The sequence below is a fragment of the Apodemus sylvaticus genome, chromosome 5 (assembly GCF_947179515.1).
Source record: "Apodemus sylvaticus chromosome 5, mApoSyl1.1, whole genome shotgun sequence".
Taxonomy (NCBI): Eukaryota; Metazoa; Chordata; class Mammalia; order Rodentia; family Muridae; genus Apodemus; species Apodemus sylvaticus.
In genome coordinates this window covers 108,783,149-108,797,520 of record NC_067476.1, presented here as the reverse complement: position 1 = coordinate 108,797,520, position 14,372 = coordinate 108,783,149, and the positions used below count along the sequence as shown (strand labels likewise).

The following is a 14,372-nucleotide window of genomic DNA, read 5'->3' as shown; positions in this document are numbered from 1 at the left end:
TCCAGTTTTTGTTGAGTATAGGCTTTTGTAGTAGGATTTGATGATTTTTTAAATTTCCTTGATTTCTGTTGTTATGTTTCCTTCTTCATTTCTGATTTTATTAATTTGTCTCTATGCCCTCTGGTTAAGGGTTTATTTATCTTGTTGATTTTCTCAAAGAACCAGCTCCTGGTTTTGTTGATTCTTCATGTAGTTCTTTTGGTTTCTACTTGCAGGATTTCAGCCCTGAGTTTGATTATTTCCTGCTGTCTACTCCTCTTGTGTATTTGCTTCTTTTTTGTTCTAGAGCTTTCAATTATGCTGTTAAGCTACTAGTGTATGCTCTCTCCAGTTTCTTTTTGGAGGCCCTCAGAGCTATGAGTTTTCCTTTAGCACTGCTTTCATTGTATTCCATAAGTTTGGGTATGTCATGCCTTCATTTCCATTAAGTTCTAAAAAGTATTTAATCTCTTTATTTCTTCCTTGACCAAGTTATCATTGAGTAAGGCATTATTCAGTTTCCATGTGTATGTGGGCTTTCTTTTGTTTCTGTTGTTATTGAAGACCAGCCTTAGTCCATAGTGATCTGATAGGAAACATTGGATTATTTCAATCTTCTTGTATTTGTTGAGGCTTGTTTTGTAACAAATTACAGGATCAATGTTGGAGAAGGTGCCATAAGGTGCTGAGAAGAAGGTATGTTCTTTTGCTTTAGGATAAAATATTCTAGAAATAACTGTTAAATCCATTTGGTCAATAACTTCTGTTAGTTTCACTGTGTCTCTTTAGTTTCTGTTTCCATGATCTGTCCAATGATAAGAGTGGAGTGTTAAAGTCTCCCACTATTATTGTGTGAGATACAATGTGTGCTTTGAGCTTTAGTAAACTTTCTTTCATGAATGTGAGTGCCCTTGCATTTGGGAATAGATATACATAATTGAGAGTTCTTCTTGTAGATTTTTCCTTTGTTGAGTATAAACTATCTTTTTTGATAACTTTAGGTTGAAAGTCGATTTTACTCAATATTAGAATGGCTATTCCTGCTTGTTTCTTGGGACCATTTGCTTGGAAAATTGTTTTTCAGCCTTTTGCTCTGAGGTAGTTAGTGTTTGTCTTTGTCACTGAGGTGTGTTTCTTGTATGCAGCAAAATGCTGGGTCCTGTTTACATATCCAGTGTGTTATTCTATGTCTTTTTACTAGGGAATTGAGTCCATTGATATTAAGAGAGATTAAGGAAAAGTGAGTGTTGCTTCCTGCTATTTTTGTTGTTAGAGGTGCAATTATGTTTGTTTGACTATCTGCTTTTAGATTTGTTGAAAGAAGATTATTTTCTTGCTTTTTTTCTATGCTGTTTCCCTCCTTATGTTGGAGTTTCCCATCTATTATCCTTTGTGGGGCTGGATTTATGGAAAGATATTGTGTAAATTTTGTTTTGTCATGGAATATCTTGGCTTCTCCATCTATGCAATTGAGAGTTTGGTAGGTATAGTTGTGTGGGCTGGCATCTGTGTTCTCTTAGGGTCTGCATGACATTTGCTCAGGACCTTCTTGCTTTTATAGTTTCTGGTGAGAAGTCTGGTGTAATTCTGATAGGTCTGCCTTCATATGTTACTTGACCTTTTCCCTTACTGCTTTTCTTTGTTTTGTGCATTTGGTGTTTTGATTATTATGTGATGGGAGGAGTTTCTTTTCTGATCCAGTCTATTTGGAATTCTGTAGGCTTCTTGTATGTTTATGGGCATTTCTTTCTTTAAGTTAGGGAAGTTCTCTTCTATAATTGTGTTGAAGGCATTTACTGTCCCTTAAATTTGGGAATCTTCACTCTCTTGTATACATATTGTTCTTAGGTTTCGTCTTCACATTGTGTCCTGGATTTCCTGTATGTTTTGGGTTAGGAGCTTTTTGCATTTTGCATTTTCTTTGACTGTTGTGTCAATGTTTTCTATGGTATCTTATGCACTGAAATTCTCTCTTCTCTATCTTGTATTCTGTTGGTGATGCTTGCATCTATGACACCTGATCTCTTTCCTAGGTTCTCTATCTCCAGAGTTATCTCCTTTTATGATTTTTTCATTGTTTCTATTTCCATTTTTAGATCCTGGATGGTTTTGTTCAATTATGTTACCTGTTTTGTTGTGTTTTCCTGTAATTCTTTAAAGGATTTTTGTGTTTCCTCTTTAAGGGAGTCTGTTTACCTGTGTTCTCCTATATTTCTTTAAGGGAGTTATTTATATCCTTCTTAAAGTCCTCTATCATCATTATGAGATATGATTTTAAATCAGAGTCTTGCTTTTCTGGTGTGTTGGGGTGTCCAGGACTTGCTGTAGTGGGAGAACTGGGTTCTGATGATGCCAAGTAGCCTTGGTTTCTGTTGCTTATGTTCTTGCGCTTGCTTCTCTCCTTCTAGTTATCTATAGTGCTACCTACCTTTGCTGTCTCTGACTGTCCCCCCTGTGATCCTGGTTGTGTCAGAACTCCTCAGAGTACAGCTGTCTCTGTGATCCTGTGATCCTAGATCCTGGGTAATAGAGCTCCTGGAAGTCAAGCTGTCTCTGGGATCCTGAAATCTTGGTGTGACCAAGCTCCCGAGATCCTGTTGTGTCAGAGCTCCTGGGAGTCAAGCTTTCTCTGGGTGTTGTGGGAATGGGTGTGGAGCCAGAGCCCTGAGTTTGCTCTGGACACAGGTGCAACCTGGAAGGAACCCAGGCCTCAGACTGGTGGGGTTTGTGTTTCCCTAGTTCCTGTGGTGGTCCCAGTTACACTAAGTATTGGGAAAGATGTTGGGGGCTCAACTGTGATCTTGAGTGTGTCAGAGCTCCAGTGCTCCTGGGTGTGTCCAATCGCCTGTGAGTTGAGCTTCCTCTGTGATCCTCTGACCCTGAGTGTTTCAGAGCACCTGGGAGTCAGGTTCCCTCTGGGTATTGTAAGATTGGGTGCAGAGCCAGCATCCCAAGTCTGCTCTGGGTGCAGGTTCAAACTGGAAGGAACCCATGCCACTGGGCTGGCAGGGGGTCCTGTGTCCCTGGATCCCAGGGGGGGTCCCCACTTACTTCGGATATTGGGGCAGATGGTGTGGCCTCCTTACCTGTGATCCTGAGCATGTTAGAGAACCTGGGAGTCAGGATCCCTTGGGTGTTATGGAACTGGGTGCAAAACCAGCACTCAAGGTACTCAGGGCACAGGTTCAAACCCCAGTCATCATTTTTTATAAAATGTTTTTCTTTAAGGGAAATACCTTAAATATTTAAATAATATTAATCGTCAATTTTTCATTTTGTATTTTCCAGGGAGTTTTGGAAATCATCTTATTTTAAACAATAGTAGAAGGAGAAACAACAGAGAAATACAGAAAGAGAAAACAAACACAGAAAAACAATTTGGGTGACAGAGAGTCCCAGGGGAAAGCCTGGATTTTATTGAGCTTTCCATAAAGGTTATTTTTTTTTTCCAGAAAAAGAGTAACACCCATTAGAAAAACAGTGTTATTTACAACTACCATCCTGAGGCAAGTCTTCTGAGCAGTAAGGGCATGGGCTAGCCCAGGCAACACTGTCTTCATGCTCTGTTCAGGCTCAAGAGGTGGATTGGACAAAAGAGACAAGGGCTGCCCTGAGATGAAGCATTTTGAAGCAGTTGGAGAGTGGGGAGCTCCCCCCGCCCCAGGACTCTGAGGCTTTAGAGAAGCTCACCATGGAAAGACCAAGACAAGAGCATCATCGAGCCTCTGACTCCCTCACTTTTACACCACTGTACCATCTCATTTCGATATACACCTGCTCTGCATCTCTGTTCTGCTCTAGAGGAAAAAGGTGACAGAAAGAAATGAATTCGTCACCTTGTCTCCCCTAATTACTTCTCATATGACATCTTTAACATCCCAGGCTCCCAGGCTGTCCATGCCATAGATTCCTTTCCTTCCCTTCCCTTCCCTCCCCTCCCCTCCCCTCCCTTCCTCTCCCCTCCCCTCCCCTCCATTCCTCTCCCCTCCCCTCCCTTCCCTCCCTTCCCTCCCTTTCCTTCTTCCCTTCCCTTCCCTTCTTTCCCCTCCCTTCCCCTCCCTTCCCCTCTCCTCCCTTCCCCTCCCTTCTCTTCCCTTCCCTTCCTTTTTCCCTTCCCTTCCCTTCCCGTTCTCTCTCTCTCTCTCTCCCTTCCTCCCTCCCTCTCTCTCCCTCCCTTCCCCCCCTTTCTCTCCCATTCTCTCCCTTCATCCCTCCTCCAACATCTCCAACTGACTTCTCCTCTGCTGTCCTGAGAGGCTAGCCCTCGCTGATGCTTCTTCATCTAATCAATGTAGACTAGTGCCCTAGTTTATGAATGGGATTCATGCCAGTCCACGCCCACAGGCCTGCTACCTTTCGCTGCACACTGCCTCCTGGCACACACTTGGTCTCCATTCAGCCTCTGCCCTGTCTACAGCTGCCTAGCACTCTCTCAGGCTGGGGAGTCCACAGCTTTTCTGTAGAAGCCAGTCCAAATCCAAGTCTCCTTTTGAACTAAAGCACACATCTCCTTCCATCTCCTCCAGGCTCCCAGGGCTCCTGATAAACGTCCTGATTCTAGCAAGTCCTTGGCAGACTCGTTGTATGGCAGTTACCCTGTAAGACACCAAGTTACAGGAAGGTAGAGACTGTGTCCTACTTGCCCCAGCCTATCAGCCACTGGATACCCTCCCTCCCTTCCAATGCTCTACTCAACATCTTCATTTAATAAACTTTAGAATGTTAATGAGCATAATAAGGGATTATGAGATTGCCCTAAATGCTTGTCACTGTGCTTGCTTCATACCAGCTCCCCACTACCCTCGCCTATCATCCTGCTGGTCCCTCTCCTCCCCTTCAGTTTCAGTGTCACATATATTTGTTAAATCTAGATCCCATATATGAGGGGAAATGCACACAGTAAGCACACATACACATGGAGTGATTCTGAAGGCTTTGGTGAGGCGGGTCTGTCGGGCTCTGCCTCCCAGCACACCGCTCTCCACAGCAGGCATTGGTTCCAAGCACTTACTTCTCTGGCATGGCCCTCTTCATGCCTCTGCCTGAGATTTATCTGTTGTTCTCTTGGTAGCTGCTACATCCTTAGTAAAGCCATCGAGACTTCTCTTTTCTGATCGCTGATGTGGACCTCCATGGCCATCTTATCTCTCCAGCACTAAGCCCCGCTCATGCACATAGCACAGTTGCTCCTGGGGGGAAACTCCATTATGCCCCTTTTCATGGCAAATGGGGAAAACTTGAGCCAACTGCTTTTCTGGAGTAAGAATCAGCAAGCTTTTCCTACAAAGGGCCAAATAGGAAATATCTCGGGTTTTGTGGTTACTCAGTCTCTGTCATACTCAGCTCTTGTAAAACCAAAGAACCAAAGCAAATACATCACTGTGGTCTAGCAAAAACTTCTTACAAAAACAGGTGGTAGGCTTGCTTTGGCCAGCAGTCAAGTGTGCTCACCCACTCCTAGAGACTGAGTCTGAATATGGACTAAAATAGACAAAATAATGTTAGAAACCAAAACTCAGCCCTTACTCTCAAAGCATCCCCTTATCTTGTTACTAAGTTGTCGTAGGTTGCGGCTGTAAGACGTTACTTTGGTGCCAATTCTTATGGCACGGGCCTGTAATCTGAGGTCTGGAGACTGTGGCTAGAGAATCCCAAACTCTATACTGGCTAGCCTGGATTACATGGTGAGTTCAGGGCCTCTCTGGGCAACTTAGTGATATCCTGTCTCAAAAATCTGAAAATCAGATTTATCTGTGCTTTAACTCTTGGCAGCTGCTACATCCTTAGCAAAGCCAGCAAGACTTTTCTATTCTCTCAAGTAGACATCTATGACCACACTTATTTCTCTAGCACTAAGCCCTGAAGTTATTGGTCAGTGATACAGCATTTGCTTAGCATACATGAAGGCCTGGTTTCAACCCCTAGTACCACAAAAATAGATAGATGAGAGATAGATAGATAGACAGACAGACAGATAGACAGACAGATGATACATAGATAATAGACAGTCAGTCAGACAGTCAGTCAGACAGACAGACAGATGATAGACAGATGATACATAGATAATAGACAGACAGTCAGTCAGACAGACAGAGAGACAGAAAGACAGACAGATAATATATAAAATCAGAATTCCATAGCAAATGATCAGTAAGCAGTTGTATAGTTGAACAGAATGGCACAGTGGAACGGGGCTCTGAGGTTGAACTCTGCATCAAACTTCCTCCCTAGTTTCCTCTCATGCAAAATCAAATCTCAATTAGATGTCCAGGTCCTCAGCTTGCCACTAATAGAAAACATTTCCTTCTAAGAATGGTCACAACAAGACTTCATGACAGGCTCTCCAACTATAACCCATCCTATCTGTTCCTGATACCATTGGATAAAAACATCATTGTTCAAAGGCAACCAGCAAAAGAATAATAATAACCTGCCATTTTTGCATTCAGCAGGCTAAAAACTTCAACAGAGGCAGTAAGGACCTTCTGGTGAACCAGAGTAACATTAGAGCAGTTATGAGCAAATGCTCTAACCTACATTATCCATATCAATGATATGACTGAAAAGTAAATAGGAAAAAATAAACACAAAAGAATGAATTACAGAGGGCAGCAATTGTTTACCTGTATGGACACAGAGTGCCTGCTATACACAAGAAATGTTTGTTGATAAATGAATAGGTGGGAACCTAGATAATCCAGATAGCTAAAGTGTACAAACATCCTCCAAATTCCTTAAAGCATGGTTTTAAATCAGTAGTGTCCATGGGGACGTTTGGAAACTTTCATCTGTGTGTGACAAACGGGCCATACAATGCTTTGTCCAGTAGACTTACCATCTTGAGTATTTGGAGTCAGGATTTGAGTACGCAGTTCTTCCAGGCTGATTCCCAGGCACTTGCAGACCTCCTCCCGGCTGTAGGGCTCAGCATGAAGGGCGTCCTCGGTGACCAACAGCATCTCTTCCAGGCTAATCCCTAGTTTGCTGTGCACTTCCTCCAGCCGCAGGACAGTATCCCACTGCAAGCCTTTGTGTTTAGCAAGGACCTGCAAGTTCACGCCAAGCTCGAGGTTAAGCTTTACTTCAGATTTCAATGTTCTGTTTTACATTCAACTTGAACTCTTTTTTTTTTTCCATTCAAACTATACAGTCTTCCCACTATTGCTAAGAAATGCATTGTGGCCTCAGATGTCTGAATTAAATATGCTTGTATGTCAGTCACCTAAAACTCATGCATTGCAAAGGCATGCTGGAGCATGTGGGTGGGCACACAATTCTTCATTCTTGTTTCTGTTTGTCCCCTGTATCCCTTGGGTAGAGGTCACCAATCCGTGAGTCACAACCCCTTTGGAGGTTGAGGGAATCTTTCACAGTGGCTGCCTAAGACCATCAGAAAACATACACATTGCTATTCATAACAGTGTAAAACTTACAGTTATGAAGTAGCAACAAAAATAATTGTCTGCCTGGGGACGGCATCACAACTTGAGGAACTATATTAAAAGGTCAGAGCACGAGGGAGGCTTAGCTCATGGGCTATTCTTGAATAGTTTTACTCTTTTATCTCTATTCAGACTATCTATACTCCATCCTTCTGCATAAAGTCTGGAGAAAACTATTCAAACTTCATTTGACCTTAGTCCCGAGATGTATTCTGCAGCACTGACTCTATCAAATACTACCTGTTTATCATGGGTATCTTGAAAATGGCTAATTAATTTAAGTATCTGAGTATTTAAAGTTGTGTCACCTTTTAAATAAAAACTTCATTGGTGATCCTATGAAAAGTCCCTTCATTAGATCCCTGGTAGTAGTACATCTCTATGTTACTTTGCCCTCCAGGAAAAGCTTGCCTTCCAGTTATATCCCAAGGTAGTCCCACAATCTGATGGAAGGCCTGGAATAAAGCAAATTTTCCTAACCAGGTGCAGTCATAGGAATCCTAACACAGAATACATTTCTTTCATTATCCCTAAGCCACTGACACTTAGAAATAATGAAAGTGCTTCCTGCCGCCATTGGAACCAGGGAGCAGAAGACTCCATAGCCTTCTGTACACAACCCTCCAGGAGAGAGTGATCTCCCAGCAGAGCTTTCACTTCTGAGCACAGAGGCACTTCTGAGCACAGAGGTGAGATCTCCACCTTCTCTCTAGAAGGAACCAGCTAGGATTACACAGGGCATAAGATCAGTGGAGCAGCTGGGACAGAAGTCTTCCCACTGTCATTTGCATCAGGGAGACAGGAAACTTCACAGCCTTCTGTGCACAGACCACCAGGAGAGAGAGATCTCCCATCAGTGCTTTCACTTCTGTGCTCAGAGGACTAAGGACACAGGCTTATAGGCCCATAGGAGGAACAAACTTCAGCCAGAGACAACAATACCAACTAGCACCAGAGATAACCAAATGGTGAAAGGCAAGCACAAGAACCCTACCAACAGAAACCAAGGCCACATGGCAACATCAGAACCCAGTTCTCCCAACACAGCAAGTCCTGGATACCCCAACATACATGAAAAGCAAGAGTTGGATTTAAAATCGTATCTCATGATGCTGATAGAGGGCTTCAAGAAAGACTTAAATAACTTCCTTAAAGAAGTACAGGAGAACATCAGTCAACAGGTAACAGCCCTTAAAGAGGAAACACAAAACTCCCTTAAAGAAATACAGGAGATCATGGGTCAACAGACAGAAGCCCTTAAAGAAGAAACACAAAAATCCCTTAAAGAATTACAGGAAAACACAAACAATCAAGTGAAGGAACTGAAAAAAAACCATCCAGGATCTAAAAGTGGAAGAAGAAACAATAAAGAAATCACAAAGTGAGACATCTCTGTGGATAGAAAACCTTGGGAAGAATCCAGGAGTCATAGATGCAAGCATCAACAATAGAATATAAGAGATAGAAGAAAGAACCTCAGGTGCTGACGATACCATAGAAAAACATTGACTCAATAGTCAAAGAAAATGCAAAATGCATAAAGCTGGTAACCCAAAACATCCAGGAACTCCAGGACACAATGAGAAGACCAAACCTAAGGATTATAGATATAGAGTGAGGATTTACATCTTAAAGACCCAGTAAATATCTTCAACAAAATCGTAGAAGAAAACTTCCCTAACCCAGAGAAAGAGATGCCCATGAACATACAAGAAGTCTTCAGAACTCCAAGCAGACTGGACCAGAAAAGAAAGTCCTCCCAGCACATTATAATCAAAACACCAAACTCACTAAACAAAGAAAGAATATTAAAAGCAGTAAGGGGAAAAGGGCAAGTAACTTACAAAGACAGACCTATCAGAATCACACCAGACTCCTCACCAAAGACAATGAAAGCTAGAAGATCCTGGGCAGACCTCATACAGACCCTAAGAGAACACAAATGTCAGCTCAGGCTACTATACCCAGCAAAAATCTCAATCATCACAGATGGAGAAACCAAGATATTCCATGATAAAACCAAATTTACACAATATCTGTCCACAAATCCAGCCCTACAAAGGATAATTGATGGAAAATGCCAACACAAGGAGGGAAACTACACCCTAGAAAAAGAAAGCAATTTCTTTCAACAAGCCCAAAAGAAGATACCCACAGAAACATAAAAATAACATCAAAAATAACAGGAAGCAACAATTTCTATTCCTTAATATTTCTTAATAACAATGGACTCAATTCCCCAATAAAAAGACATAGACTAACGAAATATTTCTCATGTAAATCTTCAATTTTATCAGAAAATGTTTGTAATTCCCCTTTTAACTAATTTAGCAGTGTTTTTATGTCTACAATTTTATCTGTATTATTTTTCATGATAATCTTCAATTTTAATGTCTTTCTATATATTTTCTCTATTTGGGGGGGGGGGATTTGGTTTTTTTGAGACAGGGTTTCTCTGTATAGCCCTGGCTGTCCTGGAACTCACTGGGTAGACCAGGCTAGCCTCAAACTCAGAAATCCGCCTGCCTCTGCCTCCCAGAGTGCTGGGATTACCGGCGTGCGCCACCACCGCCCAGCTATATTCTCTATTTTATCAGAAATGTTTTCAATGTAAATCTTTGATTTTATCACAAATGTTTCTAATTCCACCTTCAATTAATTTAGAGTTTTTATATCTACCATTTTATATGTAAAATTTTCCATTAAATAATCAATTTTAACATGCTTATCTATATATTTCTTGAATTTTACCAGAAATATTTTCCATGTAAATCTTTAATTTTATCTGAAAATGTTTATAATTCCACCTTCAATCAACTTAGAATTATCTTTATGCCTATCATTTTATCTGTTTAATTTCTATGATAATCTTTAATTTTAACATGTTTTTCTATATATTTCTTCAACTTCATCAGAAACATTTTCCATGTAAATCTCCAAGTTTATCAGAAAATGTTTATAATTGCACTTTCAATAAACTTAGGAATTCAACTTTTATGCCTACCATTATTATATCTATATAAAATTTTCCATGATTATCTTCAATTCTAACATGCTTTTCTACATTTTCCTACAATTTTATCAAAAATATTTTCCATGTAAACCTTCAACTCTATCATAAGATGTTTCTATTCCATATTTCAATTAATTTAGCAATGTTTTACATGTCTACCACTTTACTCTTTAATTTTCCATGAAAATTGTCAATTTTAATGTGTTTATCTGAAATGTTTTCCATGAAAATCTTTGATTTTATCATATTTTTACTTTCCTTTTCAAGAAAAAAAGAAAAAAGAAATAATGAAAGTTCTTCTCTCTCTGAGCTCTCAAGAATTCATTGTCTGGATGTGAAGATAGCAGGTACAAAAATAAAAATCCAGAGAGAATAGAATATTAGTTGTCAATAAAATGTGCATCTGATTTATTCTTCCATTGTATTGATTTGCTTTTTTCTCTGTATTTAAGCAACTTCATTTACACAATGTATTTTGATGTTTTCCCCTCCACAAACTCCTCCCAGATTATTCCTACCTCCCTACCCATCCAAATTCAAAAACCCCCACAAAAATGAAAATCAACAACAACACCAGTAAGACAAAAAACTGCCAAAGCAAAACAAAAACAAATGAAACAAAACACCTACACAAAAACCATAGCATTTGTGTTGGCCAACTATTTCTGGTCATGGGGCCTGTGCTTGAATATGGTTCATAATTGCTAGTGGATATCAGTCACAAATAGCTTCTTGGTTAGCAGTTGGGAGTCCATGTCCACTATACCTTTTCAATGCAGGGACCCTGTCTCCTTAAATCTGTTCAAGTCATGTGCATGCTGCCAGTCTCTGTGAGATCAAGCTGGAAGACACTGTTGTGTCCTCCACTAGTTGGCTCTTACCCTCTTTCTGCCTCCTCTGCCACACATATCCCTGAGCCTTAAAGGAGTGTTTGATGAAGACATGGCATTTAGGATTGAGTCTGTCATTCTCTGTATACTGTCCAATTATGGGTGTCTGTGTTAATTTGCATTTACTGCAAGATGAAAATTCTATGATGTGGGCTGAGTGAAGCACTGATCTATGGATATAGCAGTATGTAATTAAGAGTCATTTTATTAGTGTGTTCCTTTAGCTGAGTAATGGTAGGTTTTCCCCTAGGCCCATGACTTATCTAGTGTCAGGTTCTTGGTACTTTTATCAATAGCAGGGATAGGCTCTATCTCAAATGGCAAAGACCTTAAATCCAATTTTCTAAAGTGGTGGGTTACTCCCATAACATATGTGCAACTATTTCACTACTGTAGGTTTCAAGGTTTGAAGATGAGTGATACTGATGACTTCCTCTCTCCTCTGGAAGTGTTTAGAGCACCTTCTAATACCATAAATACTACTTAGTAGAGGAGAATCTTCTAGTTGGGCATCAGAACACTACTACGGCAAGTGTTCTATGGCATAAATGTCTTCAGAAATAGGGCCTTATAATCAGGCCGTAGAGAACAAGCAATAGTGTTGGCAATAGCTCATGATGTTTGGGAAGGTTCCATGGTACCCCTTTAGTCAGTGACTCAACATGATGTAACACATTACTAGCACTGGAGGATTTATTTGGTGGCATACAATGTCTATTTGGGACACTGACACCACTATTATTTGATGACCCACTTGGATTTCTTTTATATATGTCTATACATTAGGAACTTCTATGGTAGTAGGTTTCCATATGGTTCTTCAAATGTCCTTTAGTGTTAGTTGTCACTCTCCATATTCCCTCCATTACCATCCCCCCTCTTCCTCCCTCTTCTCCCTTCTTCCTCCCTCTTCTCCCTTCTTCCTCCCTCTTCCCTCTTCTTTCCCCCTCTTCCCTCTTCTTCCATCCCCCTCCCTATTTAATCCTCATAGTCTTGATTCCCTTTATCTTTCCATAACATTATATTTTATTTCCTCTTCCTTGGAAGAACCTCTTGTTCTCCATGGTCCCTTACTAGGTACCTGACCTCTGTGGTTATATAGTACACATTCTGAAAGCTTAAAAGCTCACATCCACATATGAGAGAAAATATACAATATTTGTCTTTTGTAGTCTGGGTTACCTCAACTCAAGATTAATTTTTTTTCTAGCTCAATCCATTTACCTGAAAATTTCATTTTTCTTAAAAGCTGACTAATCTGTAGTTGTGTAAATGTACCACATTCTCAGCATCCATCAGTTGGTGGACATTAGGCTCTTTCCAACTTCTGGCTCTTATGATTACAGCAGCAATGAACACAGATAAGTGTCTCTGAAGTAGGATATAGAGTTCTTTGGGGTCTATGCCCAAGAGTAGTATGGCTGGTTCTTGAGGCAGATCTATTTTTGGCTGAGGAATTGCACACTGATTCCCACACTGATGTACAAGTTTACAATCCCACCAACAATGAATTATTGTTCCTCTTGTCCCACAACGTTGCCAGCATGTGATGTCATTTGTTTTATTGACCTTGGCCATTCTGACTGGAGTAAGATAAAAATCTCAAAATAGTTTTAATCTGCACTTCTCTGATGGCCAAGGATGCTGAGCATTTCTTTAAGCATGTCTCAGCCATTTATGGCTCGTCTTTTGAGAACTCTCCTCTTAGTTCTGTACTCCATTTTTAATTTGCTTTTTTTATGATTTTTTTTTTTTGGTTCTGCTTTTCTTCCTTTTAGAAAGGATGCAGGATTTACCAAAAGATGGCTTTAAGTTTGGTTAGAATTGTTCACTTCTGAAATGTTACTAGCTAAAGTTTTCAAATGTGTTAATCATATTTTTTTAAAACCCTGGCTCATATACTTGAAACGGATGATTTTAAAGGAGAACTGGGAACAGAGACAATTGTTTTGCTGTTCAATTATTTCACAGAACAGGGTATCATTTTTTTCTTTTCAGTTTTTGTTCCTTTTTTCCATTACTTTTATTGAGTTTGTTCTGTAACAATTTCACACATGTATAAAGTCTCTTCTGATCAGTGTAGCCCCAGCCTCTCTAATCTCCCTCCCAGTCTTATTAAACCTCCCTCATCCCCACAAGTTCTCCCATAATCATGTCTTTGTTTTTTCTTGTTTTGTTTTTCTTTGAGACTCAGAGTTTAACTAGGATCATCTGTGTGACCATGAGTGGGGATCTACTCACTGGAGCCTGGTGGAGCCTCCATGGGTACTACACACCTGAAAATAATGACTGTCTCTTGACCAGAGGCAACAGTTCAGCCTGAGGATAGGGCCCCATGAGTCCCTCCAAATCCATTAACTGATGCCAGGCCCAGTCTTATATAGAACCACTGCAGTCAGCCAAAGTTGTTCTGAGGTTATGACTTCTTTGACTGTGCCAAACGTCTTAGTCCTTCTCCTTTTCTTCCAGTTCCTATGTTCTTTCTACCTCCTCTTGAGCAAAAATCTCTTATGCCTTAGAAGTATTGATATATGTGTCCAGTTTAGGGCTAAGTACTCCACTGTTGCATATTCTTAATACCTTGAAAACCATGAGTCTCTGCAGAGAAGCATCTCTGCTTATGGCTGGAGATAACATTTATCTATATAATTCCTCCTAAATGAATTTTTAGAAGCCATCTTGGTACCATAACAATTTAGCCAAACAGCAGAACGTTCACTCCTAGAGCCTGACTTGTTCAGCCGTAGAGTTTTGGCCAGATTTACAGTACCGGGTATAAATTCCCTCTTGTGGAGCAAGCCTCAAATCCAATCAGAGAGTGATGGGTTACTCTCAGAACCAATCAGAGAGTGATGGGTTACTCTCAGAACCATTGTGCCACTAACACACCAGGGGCGCATCTTGCCTGACATAGTCAAAGCGTTCACAGCTGAGTAAGACTTAATGCTTATTGTCCCTCCAAACCCCAGCACAGTAGTCTGTAGAGTAACTTCTGGGACTATGAAAGCTAGCAGGCAGGGAGGAAGCCTCAAGTTCAACCAGATAACT

At 40.6% G+C, this 14,372-nt stretch overlaps 1 protein-coding gene across 6 annotated transcripts in view; it reads right to left on the bottom strand.

Moving 5' to 3' along the window:
- The window catches only part of Galk2 (galactokinase 2), a 127,866-nt gene that overhangs the window by 36,199 nt on the left and 77,295 nt on the right, over nucleotides 1-14,372 (bottom strand). For all 6 annotated transcript variants that reach the window (XM_052183486.1, XM_052183490.1, XM_052183485.1 and 3 more), the window contains one exon: nucleotides 6,815-7,025. In XM_052183486.1, the coding sequence (XP_052039446.1) occupies nucleotides 6,815-7,025 (211 nt within the window). The remainder of the gene's footprint in view (nucleotides 1-6,814; nucleotides 7,026-14,372) is intronic.